General features: G+C 36.2%; 1 protein-coding gene across 2 annotated transcripts; it reads right to left on the bottom strand.

Moving 5' to 3' along the window:
• Nucleotides 1-553: 553 nt before the first annotated feature.
• Nucleotides 554-16310, bottom strand: LOC108329583 (DNA-directed RNA polymerase 2B, chloroplastic/mitochondrial-like). 2 transcript variants are annotated; one of them, XM_052873365.1, is made up of 19 exons: nucleotides 15036-16310; nucleotides 14174-14389; nucleotides 13960-14093; nucleotides 13795-13861; nucleotides 12587-12645; nucleotides 11854-11971; nucleotides 11569-11682; nucleotides 11231-11362; nucleotides 10739-11155; nucleotides 5688-5738; nucleotides 5149-5219; nucleotides 3778-3862; nucleotides 3419-3571; nucleotides 3261-3335; nucleotides 3044-3133; nucleotides 2889-2936; nucleotides 2061-2175; nucleotides 1710-1813; nucleotides 554-1302 (listed from the first exon to the last, which is right to left on the bottom strand). In XM_052873365.1, the coding sequence occupies exons 1-19, from the start codon at nucleotides 16083-16085 to the stop codon at nucleotides 1192-1194; spliced, it is 3210 nt and encodes a 1069-aa protein (XP_052729325.1). In that variant the 5' UTR covers nucleotides 16086-16310; the 3' UTR covers nucleotides 554-1191. The 2 variants fall into 2 exon arrangements, with proteins under 2 accessions (XP_052729325.1, XP_052729326.1); XM_052873366.1 differs by lacking the exon at nucleotides 554-1302 and adding an exon at nucleotides 2277-2344.
• Nucleotides 16311-17944: the final 1634 nt, after the last annotated feature.

Here is a 17944-nt window from a genome sequence, read left to right on the forward strand (position 1 = left end):
CAGCCTATGAGCATACTTCTTTTGAAGTCGTGATTTATATATTATAATTAGGTAAGAATTTTTTGGCCTTATACCTTTATGTCTTTAATTTCATACTGAAATTTAGTATTTAGTAACTATTTTTATTTCACAACTAAAACAAGAACTGAATTTACTTATCTTTCAAAATTTTGATTAGTTTTTCAATTATAAATACCAAATTCAAGTTCGATAAAGAGTACACAACAAAAAAAGTTTAGTTCTTTCCTTGTCATTGGAAGCAATGCCTCGGCACTCATTTTAAGAATGAATCATCGTTAAAGTATTATCTTCTATCACAAATGGTCCCTAAAAAATTATATAAGTAATCTCTTGATTAAATTCATATTAAATAGTCTTCAAATATCATAAAAATCCTATGAATTAGCCAAATATATAAACAGTGCTAAATTAACGTATATATGGAAATTACTTGTATAATTATATTATTTTATGGACTATTTAAAAGAACATTACTTTACGACTAATTTGGTAATATCCAACCCTTTGTTGGAGGATGATTTCATTACCAGAATAAGTCAAATGAATAGTGCATCAACCTTTGTCAGCATTAACCATCTTGAACTGATGACCGGTGACAAATATGGCATGGATTAATCACTAAGCTTTTACAGGTTGATACACGTATACTATAAATCATGTACGTACACTAGTCCAAGCGAAATTATTTTCTTCATATTTACAAAAAAAAATTAATAAAAAACTTGTGACAATGAGAATGAACAGTGTAGAATTCCCTGCTGATTTCAAGATGCGCTGCCGCACGGTGACTGTGAGCACAATTGTCACAGACTCGCCACCCATTGATAATGATACTCCAGACCCTTAAAATTAATAAATGAAATTCGTTGGACGGAAATGGAAATTTCAAACCTTTGGCTATTCTTGGGAGCCTTCAGAAAGCTGCAGCAGCATCAAAGATTTCTGACTCGTATAATGTGTTAGCAAGAGGTGGATTTCCTATCATACCATAAAGGTACTCCTCAAGGCTCTGGATGCCTTTGAAGATACATACACCGCCATTGAAATAGCCTCTCCATAATGGATATTTCAGAAGAGCTGTCCTTGCCATGCTCACACAGAAATAACATGAGATGTCAGTGAGCCCTAAAAGACACAGTCCAAGTCTTAGAGAAGGCTGCAGATGGTTGATCAGTTGAAGAAATATGGTGACTCTAAAACTTCCCTTAAGTCAAAGTCTCCTCGTTCAGGCAAGGGTGGAAAAGTTAGTGATGGGAAAGAACTCTGAAAGCTTTCCAGTAACTGTTCACAAAATAATTGAGAAATCCAAATGTATAACTTATCAAAACAACACAAGATTAAGAAAAAATATATGATTATAATTAAATAACAATGTAAGATGCCGCACTAATTCCTTTCTTTTGCAATCCAAAAAAAAATTTCAGAGTCCACACATCTTTTCGAAATCACAGTGCCATGGTTTTCCCATCTTTATGAGAAAAGAGAATACTATTGAAATCTCAGAAAACAAAGCACACTCCGCAAAGAAACATCTGTTATTCATTTACAGACATCTAGGATCGTCAATCAGGCTGGGGCCAATTCACTTTAAGAATATTTACACTAATGCAATAAGTTTCACCACAAATATGATTTTAATTCATAGGAACAAAAGCATTGGATATAAATAATGAGCATTTAAACCATACATTTTCCAGTACTGGGGTCTCGTAGAGTTCTACAAACTTCTCTCGCAGTAATCTATTCATTTTATCCACATCACATGCATGCGTCCAATATGAATCATGAACCCCTACAAGCATGCAGTACAAATTATTCATCATCGGCATAATAATTTAATAACTAAATACGAATGGAACACCACAAGCTTGGTTCCCTTGTTCGTTCAAATTCCTGGTAAAGGGGTTCAGCATCTCTCTATCTGGGGTATAGCACATCAACCCCAGGCACCAATTTAGTGGTGGAGCTGGCCCTACACCCCAGCAAGGGTCCTGTACTGAAAAGAGGGGAACAATAGAAAGGGCCAATCAAGGAAATACCAGCAAAATTCAAGCCTTCCTTTTTGCAGGCAACCGCAGTCATCATCATATGAGAACCATCAAGCGAGTGAACAAAGTTTGGTGGAAATGCTGTCCTCTGCCTCCTAACCATGACCTAGAATATTTGAATTGAAAACAGACAATTTAAATCTGAAAAATGTAAATTAAAATGCCAAATCCCAAAGTTTATATGAAGATGAAAATTTTTAAAATGACCATGGGCATCTCATTAAGGACCAATGTGCATGATGTGAAGTCTTCCAACGCACTGGAATCACAAATTCCTAGCATAAATTATTCCTTGTAAGTAATTTTACCCGCAATCATTTTTTATGTTTTTCTACAAAATATTCCCATGTCTTCCTTTTTCTGCTCAGTTAACAAAGTTGTTAAAACTTTCATATAGAATTTTTACGTACACAAATTGATGAACGTAATTTCAATGTGCAATATAAGAAAATTTGATATTAATTAAAAAGGTTATATCAAATAAAAAATCACGCAATGTTCATGGTATTATGCTATTTGAAATTCTGAAAATTGCAGTGTACAAAATACATAACAAATACTGTTATTTCAGTTTATTTTGAGAAAAAATTGTTTTTTACCAGCTCCTTGACCTATTAAAAAAAAGCAATTCAGGAACATTGACCAAGAAGCTCAAAGTTGGATTTCCAAGATTTGATCATAGCAACCAATCAATGGGCATCTTCACACACACACACTCTCGTGTAGCCAGATATTTATATTTAAGATTAACATGGGAATTACGTTTTTGGGGAAGGGGATCCCAATGTTATTCAAAATAATGATGTAAACTTCACATACCTTGTCTGTTTCTCGTTGCAATGACAACATCTGAAGTGAAGTTTTGATCTGCAAGCACAATAATAATAGATTATTAACCTACACAGACCCTTGAAATCCTAAGAACTTGGAAGAAGTATCAAGAATGCAATTCCAACAAAACTCTATTCACTCACAATATGTGATCCTAGTTTTCGGTAAGGTTGAACAACAGGAAGTCCAAGAGGAGTGCTCCAGCGTACTGGTTGATTTTCAGATGCAATTATCTGTTCAAATTGTCTTAGACATTAATACCATAAACTAAGTATACAACTCAAAATATATTTTGTTCTCTCTCCATTTCCACCTATAAGAATATGCACAGTGTGCACAAATCAGAGTAATACAACATACTTTTGCACAGTCACCAAGCCAGTTCATGATACCTCGCGCACCTTGAAACATTTCCTCTAAGGCGGTTAAAGTGACCTAAGAAGTGAGAAGGGAATAAAGATGAAACAAACAACAAATATACACCTAATAGGTATTTAAAACACAATTAACCCTCAAACCTTTGCAGCATAACAAGAAGCACCAAAGAGCTCTGTATCATCTGGAATGGCATTCCTTTCCTTCAATCTCCTCTTTATCTGTTCCCGTGCACCAATGTAAGTGACACCATACACTGATGTCATCACTGTCTGCTTAACCAATTTTCTATCAACCTATACAAAATTCAAGATAAGCACAAAATCAGTGGAGATGAAGAGTGAAAAGGGAAAAACGCACCATTACCTAGAATCTAGAATCAGTTACACAATAAATACATTATTGATTCCAGGAAGACTAATTTTCACTTTCCAACAACCATAACTAACCAACCTCCTTGCACAAATACGAACCTCATCAGATAAAAAAAATAGAAAATAACCTCATTAACTAAAGTCCTCGCATGAAGAGCATCAGGAAAAATTGCAGGATCTTTCTGAGCATCCTTATGCATAATGTTTGATACTCTGCATAGAAATAATTTGTCTACAATTGAGTTGTTTATTTTGAGAACATTCATCCCACAAAGAAAGATACGTGTCTACAAAAAAGAGGGCTGCACGACCAAAAGAAAAGAAAAACATTCTATACAGAATAACTACAACTAAATAAAATAGCAGACCCATGACATAATTGGATGGGAACACATAAGTGCACAATAATATATCGTCCATAGAGAAGACAAAACAAAATGGTCAAACACTGCATTCATTTATCTTCTAACAATTCTAAAAACTGCCAACAATCCAAGAAAGTTGGCATGTTGTCCTTAACAGCCTAGATCTGTCCAACCAAAAGCAAGAGATTTTGAATTTTCCATGCTTACCAAGAAATTTTCAAAGATATATATGTCATCATCAAACTTATAACCCTGAAGAGGCATTTAGTACAAGGGGAGTTCTTTCCTATCCAGTAATCATGATTCCCAAGAATCACGAAATGATTAAAATGTTATTGATTAATCCTAGTATTTGGCAGAGAATTTAGGAGTTTCCTAGGAATAAAAAAGAAATGTGGTATTTTTACGCAAATCAATAATTATTACTACATTAAATTATCAAACAGAAGTAACATGATATTTTTACTAAAACTTTGTTTCTTATGGAAAAAAATTGAGGAACATAGCTAAAATCATTCCCAGGAATTGTTTCCTAAAAATGTCATATTTTAAACATTAAACCAGTTGAATATAGTAAAAACTACGTGTGGGATTAATCTCCCTTATGTTGAATATACACATAGGGTCCTCTATTTATAATAGAAAAAATGTGAACTAAGTTCAAAATACAAATAAAAAATAATAACAAACTAACTAAAGATAAAAATAAAGAAAAGATAAAAATAATATATCTAACCGAACCAAACATGCAAAGCAAACTTTCTCAGCTTCAAATTCCAGGGAAACTAAAAATTTCCCTTGTACTAAGCATCCATGATGTTCCCCAACCAAAAGCACTATCCACAATCATGGAAAAAAAATCCTTAGAAAAGTATTTAGCAGGTTCATGTTCATTGAGGTGTCTCCCCACCTAAACTTCAACTTGAGAGGAAAACATTAGGATTCTGAGAAGAAAGACAGACGTACATAGAAATAGTAGGTCCAATCTTGCTCAAAAAACAGTATTACGTTTAACATCTATTCATATTCAGGACATTATACATTTGTCTCGTCATGTATAAATACTGTTTTTTTCTCACAAAAAAATGAAACATAAAATCAAGCAGTTCAATACGCAACAATACACAAACTCACCTAGCTGCTATTCCTGAGTAAACATCTGCTGGCTTCTCTCCTGCAACTAGATTGACAGCAACAGCTCCTAACTGAATAAAAGTTAATAATAAATTACTTGACAGGTATTTCCTCTGGAAATACAATTGTTATACTCAAAATTGGAAAAAACATAACAGATGGCAGGCATGCTATTGGCCAAGCCACAGGGACCAGAAGCATATTAATAGGTCTTACTGAACATGTGATAATCACATCTCCGCTCATAAAGCAGTACAGGACGTGAGCATATGTTTAATTCAGTGCCACTATTGACAAGACTAATTTGGACAAAAGCCCAAACAGACAACAAACTTGGCAGTAAAAACTAACAAAATAGTACAAATGTACAGAGATGTGATCTTAATCTACTCAGCCAAAATCATTTTCAACAATTATCTAAATCTTAAGATTTTGAGCTACATTCAGAACAGATATTCAGTCCGTTTTCTCTAACTTGAATTCTGATATCTAGGACCAAAGAAATTGGGGAAAAAAAGCAATGTGACAAAGGCCTTTACCTTGTCTCTCCCCAAGGCAGCATAATGTTGTAAACCATTGCAGGAGCCATCCTAAGAGAGAAAATCACGGTAGTACAAATAGTTATCAGTTAATAAACATGATTCATTTTATACAGAGATAACAAAAATGATAAACATTACAACGACAAGTACGAACATTACATGGTTAGTAGGGGTTTACAAAGTTTGTCAATGATTAGTTCTAGCTGGTAAAGTTGAACTTGTAGGGAGTTCAAATCTGAGGACCTTGTTAAGACGTGTACATCTATTTTTCAGTAATGATAACCAAAATTATTACTCTCTTCTTAGCAAATACATTCATGCACTCATGGGTAGTAATCCCTCACATCATCCATATAATCTTACTCTCTATATAGAGATAGGTGAACAGGTGCAAATTATATGCACATATAATAGGATATTTAAAAGCAAAAGTAGCCAGATTAACCTGAAAAATGGAACATGCCTAATTTTAGAGGCTTGGCTTCTGTATACATTTCTTAGCTTTTCTCATTCTTAGCTCAAATGAATAAGCAAAGAAAAACTGCTAATTTTGGTTTAAATTTGGCTTTTACCATTCTTAGCTTAAACAAACAAGCAGTGAACCCTAATATATCAATGTTCATCTTTGGCAACTGACAAGAAATATGGTCCTTACACATAAGAGGAGATTATTGGTTGTTAACCTATTTTTACAAATTTAGAATTCGATCTCTTTTCATCCCTTTATTTTGATAAATGGCATGGCGCCTGTATGGAATGTATCAAGATCTCTAGACACTTCTTACTCCATGACAATTTGAAGACCCTTTGTCTGCTTATATTGATTGGCTTCACGCTGCCTCACAATTTAAATAAAGTCCTTTGACCATCAGCATATATAAAGAAACTTGAGAACCGCAATGCAATTTTATGACCCTAGAATTGTAACGTTTGCCATGAGAGTATGTTGATACCCGTGGTCAAATTTTGGGATCACCTGTAAACCCTAATATGACTTTGGCATCATCTTATTGGAGTCTGAAGACATCACCCCTAGACTTGTCAACTCTAATAAACAATTCGCTGAGATATTTACCAAGTCACTAAGAAGAACAAAGATCAATTATATTTGCACCAAGTTGAGCCATATGACTTGTATGCTCCAACTTGAGAAAGGTGTTACAATTACAAAATTAAGGTGTGGATCCTTTATAATTAGGAATATCTAGATTACATATGTATTATTATGAATGTTTTTATTTATTCTCCTATCATATCTTTATTATTACAAGATATTAAATCTCATCTATTTATTGTATTGATTTCGATTTCTCAATATAAATAAATCACCCTCATATTGTGTTAGAAACACCCATTTTTAGCTCAAGGAATTTGAAATTAAGACCTTGGGAAAATTGAAGTTGCACATTCAAAAAAGGGAATATTTATATCTCAACAAATATAACTCATTTGTCAGAACCATTAAATTCCCCATCTTAATGGGAAACGTGTGTCTGCAAGAGGGGAACGAGACTCAGGAAGTGGAAGACAGGTGGCTGCAGGAGAGTGGACGATCGGTTTTCTGAGGGAATATATAAGCTAAAATTTCAAAAGTTGGTTCCACTTTCTGCATGCAATCTTCTCCTCCAAACCTTCTGAACTCGTTTCTCCTCCTTCTCTCTAACTTATCTCTAAAATTATCATCTTTTCCTCCATTAAATCTCACTTCCATCTGATCATCCATCAGAGTGTATGTAAGGTTGCTGGTGGCAAGGATCCTCCTTTCAACCGATCGTTTAGTGGTTTGAACTGGTAGGTCTTCCTGATTCTAATAAAGTCTAGTTTAGGGCACATGCAAACCAAGTTTCTGTTGCATGTGTTTATCTTCTTCTTCTTCTAAGGTTCTGATCATGTTTCTGGTCTTTTGGGTGGTTTGTTTTCCTCAAACAGTGAATCTGGGAGGTTGAGTGTTTGGTCGTGATACAAATTCTGTCTTGTGAGCGATCGGTCTGTTAAGAGGTAAGGGAAGCTATTAAATTTAATTATGCATGTGATGATTTTGTGTATGTGTGGAATGAATTGATTGATGATTTGTATATGAGTGTATGAAATGTATGTTTCTGGGTTTTTGGTGGTTCTGCATAAGTCTATAAGGAGTCTGCAAAATTATGTAGAATAGTTGGGTGTTCGGTCTCAACCGTTCGGTTATGGTTAGTGAATAAGTTATCAATAGAGTTAGCATTTTAGCCTTACCAGGGTATAATCGTTCGTTTTATAGGAAGTGATTAATATATCAAGTGTTGATGGTAATATAAAGTTTTAATCAGTCTTATTGGATTAGGTATTTTGGTTTGTGATAGCTCATATATTATTATTAGTAGACTTCGTACTAGTACTAGGCTTAAAATACGTTCATTTATGATCGGATATAAGTTTATGTATATTTCAGCTAAAATGTCTTAACGTTCGGTTTCCTTAAAAGTATTAGGTTTGATGAATAGTTTGTAGGAGTAATCATAGTGTTCGGTATAAGCTCTAAGCATTCGGTTTTGTCAAATAATGAAGTAACGTTCGGTCTTACACCAAGTGTCAGTAGTTATAAGTGCTCAATATAAGCTTTAAGCATTCGGTTTTGTCAGACAGTGAAATACCGTTCGTTCTAGTGTCGAGAATAGTTAAATATGGTTCAGTCTTATGTTAAGTATTTGATTTAATTAGAGTGTTTTATTCTTAAAAATGTGTTTGGTTCATGTCAAAGTCCTAACGATTACATAAACGTTCGGTTATATTGTCTGTTGTTTTGATCCTTTCCGTTCAGTTGTAATTAAGGGTGGTATTATTTGAGCGTTCGGTATTTTTATATGAAATGTTAATTGATCTTGCCATGCTGATGTTATGGCTTGGTGCTGGTTGCTTATTATAGCGAAGATCCATTATGAATGAGAAATATTATTGGCATTCAAGTAAAAGTTTATGTTTCAAGTAATGTGGAAGAGAATTTCGGGGATGAATGTCTCAGTGTAAGGATAATGTTGTGGTAAAGTATGAATACGGATAGTGAAATTCATGGAGTTCATCCTGATATTCTGATGATTACCAGTTCTCAAGTAGAGATGGGTAAGTCATTGTGTGAGAATGGCAGGAGGTCCTAGCCCATAGGTTCTTGGGTGAGTTATAACGGACTAACCTCGGGTGGCAGCTGATGGTTTTCCAGTTACTACACTACCCGAATGCACGAACGGCCTCAAGCTACGTATTCATACAATCCGGATGGTCAAGTCAAGTGTCGGTTGTACATGAATTATGATATTTAAGTTATGTGTGATATCTATGTTGGCTCTTGTATGTTATAGCGTTCGGTCTGTAAGGGTTTGTAGTTATTACATGTATGAATACATGCTCAATTGAATTATAGTAGCTTACCCTTATTTTTTGTTTTTATCCATGTTACCGTTCGGTTTTCTATTGCAATGATCATCCTTGTTGGATGTGAGCAGAAGGGGAAAAGCTTACGTTGGAACAGGAGCTGGACGGTGAGACTCCTGCTGAATAGGAGATGACCGTTCGGTCATATAGTATAGATAGTTTTGGTGAACCGTACGTTCACTATTTTTGTTCTGTAAATATAACCGTTCGGTTATATGTTGAACGTTCGGTAGTAGTATAGGAAGCTCTTGTAAAGTTAAACAAAAAATTTTATGGTTATTTTTGTAATAACTGTAAGTTTAACTTTCTTATTGTAGTAACTGTTCTATCATATTATTAAATGTTGACACCTGTATATAGTTGTGTGTTATATTTTTGGGATGTTACATCATTGATTTGTTGAAAGAAACTGGTAAGACAACATGCAAGACTACAAGTACGCCAATTGATCCTAGCATGAAATTGGGAAATGTAGAAGAAGATACTATAGTTGACAAGGAAATGTATCAAAGGCTAGTTGGTAGACTAATTTAACCTGAGATAAAAATATGTTCTTGAGGGCTTAAAAGACACCTCTCATATTCTGTTATTTATATAGATAAAGAGTTGATACAATAGAGAGATAAAAGGTCAAGTCACTGTCCTAGACTGCTAGGTACAATGATTAGAGATAACCCAACACACTACCCCCTATTTTAGTCCTACTGACTACACTAACAAGTAGACTTAGTAATTATTCTAACAATTTATCTCACATTAGACCTGATGTTGCATTCGCTGTGAGTCTAGTTAGCTAGTTCATGCACCAACCGAAGGAATGTAAGTCTGGAACCCCAGGTAGGGGAATTTTGTTTGAACGAAATGGGAATGTAAGTCTGAAAGCATATACAGATGCAGACTATGCAGGGTCAATTGTGAATAGGAGGTCAACTACGAGATATTGCACTTTCCTTGGAGGGAATCTTGTGACTTGGAAGAGTAAAAAACAAAGTGTGGTAGCCAAATCCAATGTTGTAACAAAATTCAGGGCAATGGCACGAGGGATATGTGAACTACTTTGGCTGGAGATCATCTTGGAAGACTTGGGAATAAAATTGAATGAACCGATACTTTGTTGTGATAACAAATCTGCTATTAGCATAGCTCATAATCTAGTGCACCATGATAGAACCAAACATATTGAGGTTGACAGACATTTTATCAAAGAAAAATTAGACAGTGGTCTGATCTGCACTCTATATGTCTCCTCACAAGACAACCTCGCACATATTCTAACAAAGGGACTAAACAATAACAACTTTGAGAGTATTGTTTCCAAGCTAGGAATGGAAAATACTTATTCACCAATTTGAGGGAGAGTGTTAGAATATGTTTTAGCTGTATTATTTCTGTCAGGATCTTTGTTTTTATTAGTTATATTTTTTCCGTATTTAACAAATTATAATTATTGTGAATAATGAGATATCCCTGAATCATAGGGATCTGGTTGTCTAGGAGCTATTATTATGCTTCCTAAAATAGATTTCTAACCTTGTATATATGGATTGTAGTCTCAGCATAATAAAAATATATTAGATTCTACCCTAAATTATGAGATTATGGTATATTTTAATATGCTAAACTCCATTCAACCATGCAAATACCTGATGTACTGGAATATGTGAGATGAATGTTTCTGGTGACGGGCTTTTCAAAGCTTCAGTTAGAGTTATGCACACAGCTAAGCACTGCAATGGATCTTCTGCTTTCAACCACCACCGCCTCCCTTCAAGAGGTTTGTCTGCAGAATCAAATATGTCTTCAAAATGATTTTCACTAAATGCTACGCGTCCCTCATGGGATAGTTTATCAACACCGCCAGCATAGAGATTTGCTAAGTGTATCTTCAGCCACCGTAGGCCAGACTTTCCAAGAGGGCGTCCATCTGCGAATTCCAATATTCCCCGGCATAAATCTGAACCGAGGTGATTTAAGTGTGGGTGCATGGGATATGCACGCCCTCGGAAATCAACATTGTGTGGGTAGTAAAAGCCCTCTTCATCCTTCATTTTCCGTGCTACCTGTACCCATATTGGTTGGGTCACCAGACAGAATATGGATTACAGACTAATGTGCATATTGTTAAAGAGGCTTACAGCAAGTTTAAGTTCTATGTCACAACGCAGTGAATATCTCTCTCTGTTCTCTTTCTGCACAGATTTGACGGTCCACTTCCATTTCTTTATATTTGCTTCATCATCAGTATCTGGTTTATCAGGTAAAGGAACCTGGCAATAGAAATTTAAACACCATTTCAATCCATAGTCAAGTCTCTTAAAGCATAATTTCAAAATATAAAATTCATAATCCGTAGACCTTGTGATATTTAGGCATAGTAATAGTCAAACAAGTTAATAAGCTACAGCATAATCAGTTGACAATTATTAAAACAGAGAATATAACAAGCAGACAGCAACTACTTAATTGTACTTACATCATAGCGGTCCACCAAATCAGCAAGACGGCCTCCACTAGCCCATATCCTGTCTACGACACTCTGTACCTTTTTATTTATCCTCCATTTTGTATGCCCAAGAGTATCCAGAGCCTGATCACATGAGTTTATGTTTGTTTAAGAAAAAATCCTTCCCTAACTCTTACTTAGATAAAAGAATAGTGAAACGCACACTGATCTCAAACACTTCCCTCAGTAACCCTAAAATTTGTATGTAATGCAGTGTACCCAACAAGCATGATATCTATTATAACAAATTCAGACCTCAAATATAGGTTCTAATTGCTTCCTGGGGGCCCTCTTAATAGCCTCACGTTGTTGCCTGGCTCCATGAGTACGCATAACGTAAGAAGGTAAGAACAAGTGCCCACCTTTGTCATAACTGTGAAAGCACAACAAAGAGAAAATGGAGAAGTCAGCACTTTACTCAGACATTCAGCTAAAAGAAAAAAAAATGGTAGTGATTTACTTATTGTAAACATTGATTCATGTGTTTGACCGTGTATAAGGAAAATGTTGATTCACATTTGGAAACTGATTGTAAATGGCAATTTATTGGGTTAATAGTATAATTGAGTACAACAAAGTACACTACAGACTCGCAATAAGCATAAAGTACCCTCAAAAACAGGAATTACTTGTAGAAAACCACAACAAAAGAAATGAAAAAACATGAATAAAACAGGGTAGCCCAACCCCATGGCCAATAAGAAAAAATAAACCCCTTAAACAAATGACAATCACAGCCCAAGCATTACCACATAGAAGCTAAGAGCTAATCCACTAACAACCGAATGCACCAAAGGATAGTATATTAAAGAGTATCATAGGCTGACCATCATCTTCATATCTTTTTTACCTTGTTTGGAGTTAGGACCACCTTCTAGCCCCAATTCATAGCATTAGTTTAAAGAAAAAGCTTTGAAATCATACCCAACTATAAGATTGAAATACAGAAAGGGAGCAAGACACCAAATAAATGCAATAGTTGTCATACCCTGTCCAGTTGACTGGTGGAACCAACATAGGCATATAAGGAATGACCATATTTTTTGCCTGTAGAAAAATGGAAAATTTCAAAAGAAATACACACACACACACACAAAATAAGATATTAAGATGCAATCATCAATTGAGAACTGATTGAATTAGACTGTACCTACGCTTTAGCTTTGATACCCAATAAGATAAGCTAATAAACCTCTGAAAATTGATGTCATTCAATCAGAGAGATACGGAGAGAGTCATGTGAGAGATTAAAGGAGCAATTTGTTCATTGACAACCATCTCCCCAATATAGTATGAAATTCTCCCACTGAAAAAACTCTATTCATCTACACCCAAAGACTTGACAATAAAATATGGATTCTACATAACCACTGTCCACACCATAGGCTATGGCGGGGAGAGAAGTATATTTAAAATGATGAAATAAGCTTTGATGTGCCACAAGCATGACTACAACACCAATTAACTCCAGCGTAAGCAGGTAAATTTACTATCACCCACATTGGGCAACAAAATCGATTTAGCAAACTGATAGGCCCATTTAGCAAAACACAAGAGATAATGAAAAGAACAACAGAGCACAATACTGGAGAGATGTCCTTCGATGCGATAAGCAAGGAACTGGGCTTGAAGATAAAGATATAGTTTAGAAGCTTCGAGTATTGTGCTCCAACCTAATATTAAACCACGTTGACAACAAAATCTGCACCTTTCTACAAAAGTTTTCTAGAATCAAGGGTTTAGGTAGTATCCTGATAAAATCACTACACTAAGTCTAAAGTCTAGGAAAAAATTAAATTGGTAAGATTTTGGTCTTACAAGTAGGCTTAGAAGTACGACTGTAAATGCTTAAAGTTCTTAATATATAGACTTATTGTGAATTCAAAGTCTAGGAAAAAAGACTAGATTGGCAAGATTTTGATCTAGCTAGATTCTCGTGTATCTCCTTTATTCTCTCTCCTCTCTTAACTTTATCATCATCATCCTATGATTGTCAAGATCCAGCACTGTCACGGTTATGTCAATTTTTTCCTAACCCAGATTCAATTCAGGATCTAAATTATCAGTAAAGAAGTCCATGAGCTAAATTCCCTTGACAAATAACAATGCCTAAAACGTTACTGGGAGATTTCCCGAATCTTGAACAATTCCATTTAAATTTCTACTGAAGAACAAAAGGTGATGGAATATACTTACAGTCCTGTCAAGGCCTTTAAGAATTAGAGGGTCACATTGAATAATACCATATCTTCTACTTGATTTACTGTTAAAATTAAAAGAAAAAAGAAAAAAATCCAGATCAACAATGTAAAATACTGCTGGAAAATTTAACTTGACTATGAGAGAGAGCATAAAGCTCACATTGACTCTTTTGTCACTGTTATAAATGAATGAATAAATGCAGGTCGGATATCAGGTGCATCATCCAGTAATTGATCTGATGGTGGTTGTATATATGCTGTTTGCAACAAGAGCTCAATTAAACGGCTTCCAACCTGTGATGTGGGGAGGGTATTGTTTAGTTAAGCAAACAAATAGTAGAAGGAAAATATAGTGTAGGAGAGACTACACAAACCTTTGTCTTTATGACTGTTCCCCACGGTTTTGTATCGTCCTTGTCCTTCACCAGCCCCCTCACTGCGACTAGCTTTTGCTTTTTCATCAAATTAATGACTTTTTTCCGCAGCTTTTGTTCTTCTTTGATGTCACCAACAGACTCGACTGCTTTGTTTTTCTTGCTTCTGTTGCCCTTTTTCTTCTCAGTTTTCTCCAAGAACTTGTATATTCTAACCTGAACCATCAAATAATAAACAGTACATAAGGTTGCACCCATAACAAAAGATTCAATTAAGATACCTATAGATATACAATGTCATTCCCAGGAAGTTTATTAATCAGAACAAACTGTAGAAAATACATAACAAGACAAAAAGAATGAACATTTTGCCATTACAGAGTCCCAATCCTCGAGCCTAATACTTGTATCAGAATGTGTATCTGATATGTGGAGATATAGATTAGCTTTAGTAAGGACTGTATTCCTCAGCTCCAAAAAAGCCTTACATCACACATATCCAGTCCCATTTTATGATTGCCACACCTGGCTCCATGCCCACCTCCAACGTAAGTGTACATTTTTTCTATTAAAAAACAAACCAGTAAAGCCATATTTTTATTTCAACATTACAGGTAACTATGTAGACCTTCAACCCCTCGAGATATTCCACTCTTCCTTCTCCATCCTTTTAAACTTCCTCCACATTCCCACGAGTTGCCTAAGGGTGTTCCTAAGTGATATATAAAAGATCTGGGAACTTTCCAGTTCTTCAAAGCTAACACGATAGGAACACACTCGAATTTATAGAACATAATTCAAAACAGTAGGAAATGAACAATATAAAACAACCGCAAAAAACACGATCAATGCAACATCCCACCTCATTTTCAATGGCATCACCTATGCCGCACGCAGCCTGCACAACCCTGGCAGTGCCAACTGTGGCATGCTCAGTTCCGGTCATCAACAGCCCCATTAACTTATGCATTGCGATAACAGCCATCTTGTCCGCCGGTAACTGCACAAAGTGCGGTGCATAGGCTGTCCTATTCCTCCCTGAATTATACATTTCCTGTTCCTTGGCAATAGCATCCCTCAGAGGTTCAAACCAGCCAAGAAATAGCGACTTCATGTACGGCAAGTTGGGTGCCAGCTTCTGCTCACACATGTCCGCCAAAAGCTCTCTATACTCCCTTGCCGCCTCCTCCCATACCTCGGTCTCAATCTTCACCTGCCTTCTTCTCAGCTCCTGGTACCTAGACTGCCCCAAGCCCTTCACTTGATTCTGCCACCTATGATCAACCACCTCGTTCTGCTTCTCCTTCTTCATCCCCTGCAACAGTTTTCGAATTCCACCAATTGGGGCAGCCTCTTCATCCACCAATTCACTCTTCTCTTCTTTATCCATCTCCTCTAACAACAGTTGTTGAATTTCATCAGCCGGGGAAGCCTCTTTCTCCACCAATTCACTCATCTCTTCTTCATCCATCTCCTGCAAAAACAGCAGCTGCTGAATTTCCGCAGCAGCCTCTTCCTCCATAAACTGCACCTGCTCTTCTTTATCCATCTCCTGCAAAAGCAGCTGCTGAATTTCATCAACACCAGTTCCATCTTCCTCTACGTCAGTGGAAGAAACCGCCTCAGCAACGCCAGAGAACCCTTTAGCGCATAATCGAAACTGAAAACGATCGCACCTAACACAGTATCGCTGTGGCGAGTTAGACAGAATATTTGTTCTGGAAGAGAAAAGGGAAGCACGGGAGAAAGAGAGAAGTCTAGGAGAGTGGAAGTTGACGCTAACACCGCGGCAGGCTTGTCTCGCAGCGTGGCGCCACATGTTCGATGAAATGGCGGAGAAAGAGGGTTGGGAAAGAAGAGGGCAGGGAAGAGAATCGAGTCCCTTGGCGAGGGAAATGGAGGGAGGGAACATCAATTTGAATGGAATGGGAACGAGACGAAGGAGAAAGGAAAAAGAGGTGAATATGGTGAGAGTGGGAAAAAGGTTTCCAAATTCATAGAGCAGTGAGAGTGGGGAGTCATCGAATGAACCAACGAATGAATGAACCAAAGTGTTTCGCCGCCTGTGGACTGAACGAAGTTTTCGGAAGAGAAGGATGCAAAGCCACCACGGCACAAAAACCCTCCTTGCGACTCAATGGGGTTTTGCAATTAATCATTTCAGAAATATACTTGGTATTAATTATGTTCGTTTCTAAATTATTTTAGGTTTAATAGGTTCGGAGGTCCCTATATTTGCGGGTTCGTTTCAGTTGGGTCCTCCAATTTTTAAAGTGATCAATTGGGTCCCTAATTTGGTAAATGTGATTCAATTATAGGATCTCCGTTAAATGTAGTTAACGTACGTTAACTTTGTTATGAAGTGGAAGCTGAGCATCCAGGTGGCATCCTTCGTGGATTTTTATCATTTTTAGAAATTATTAACTAATGTTAAATATATTAATAAATAAAAATATAATTAGAAATTATTAAACATATCAAGTAATGTTTCGTTTTTTGGGTAGCTTCTGTCTGAGAAATTGGGGAAATCTGCGAAGTTAGGGTTCGTTGGAGGTGTGCTGGCATTTGGGGAGCACCGCTTTTGCGTGAGAAATTACTCAGCCATACCCTTTCGTTTTATGAAATTGTAGTGATGTATCGGTGGTTTCGAGTAAAAGCTTGTAACATTTGGTGGTGAATCACGTGGAGGAGTTTCGCGGAGGTCGTTGGAGGTGTAGCACGTGTCCAGGTTAGTAAATGTTTAGTTCTTTGTATAATTTTGACAATGATGCATGGTCAGTCGTGATCCCCCATGTTCGAAGTGGTGTGGTAGTGTGTTATTTATGTTGTTATAGAAATTGGTGTTGAAAGTGGTCCCCCATGTTTGAAGTGCCGTAGTAGACCGTAATTGTTGTTGTGCTTTATATTGGTGTTGCAACGTTGCAATGTGGTCCCCCATGTTTGTTCCTTGCGCTTTTTGTTTTGTTTAAGTTATGTTGTAGTTGGTCCTTGTGTTTCCTATTCCTGCTTCTAATTTTATATATTTTTTGTTGTTGTTGTCGTCTTATTATTTTATAGGATATATACTGTTATAGTTGTTGGAACAATCGGTACCGTTATAGAGTTGCGCAGCGGAATAAAATACTCGGAAAGCGTGTTACGGTCACAAATCAAGTTATGATGGTCCGTTTTAGAAAATCAATTTTCTTAGAGAAAATTTAACAAACACTTGATGTGCATAAAACAGTAATGAGTGTAAGGAATAGAAAAGTTGACACAATGGATTTTTATCCTGGTTCGATTCAAAAGAATCTACGTCCAGTTGTTAATCACTATAAAAAGTGATTAACAATTTTACTAAAAATCAGTTTCAACAAAATACAATTAAGAGTGAATAAAAACAGAAATATAAAACCTTCCTTCGACGAACGAACCGGAAGATGACCACCTTGCCAACTCGAAGAGAACCGCTCCGACTATCGACACACGAAACGCGAGCTTCTCCTATTCACGAGACCAGGCAAAGCACTTGAACTAGCTTTTTAGAACTTCCTCAGACAAACTGTATTCTCAAAAAGCTCAGAGTTGTCTTCTTAGAGTTTTGGAAGAACCTTATATAGCCAACTATTCTAATTTCGCAGATATGAATTATAACTGCCACAGATAATCGATTATTGTTAGTGATAATCGATTATTCGAGTCCGTTACAGGGTTTTCAAAGAGTGATAATCGATTATATGATGTGATAATCGATTATTCCTGTATGACTCTGTGATAATCGATTATTGCCAT

This window comes from Vigna angularis, chromosome 2, assembly GCF_016808095.1.
Source record: "Vigna angularis cultivar LongXiaoDou No.4 chromosome 2, ASM1680809v1, whole genome shotgun sequence".
Lineage (NCBI taxonomy): Eukaryota > Viridiplantae > Streptophyta > Magnoliopsida > Fabales > Fabaceae > Vigna > Vigna angularis.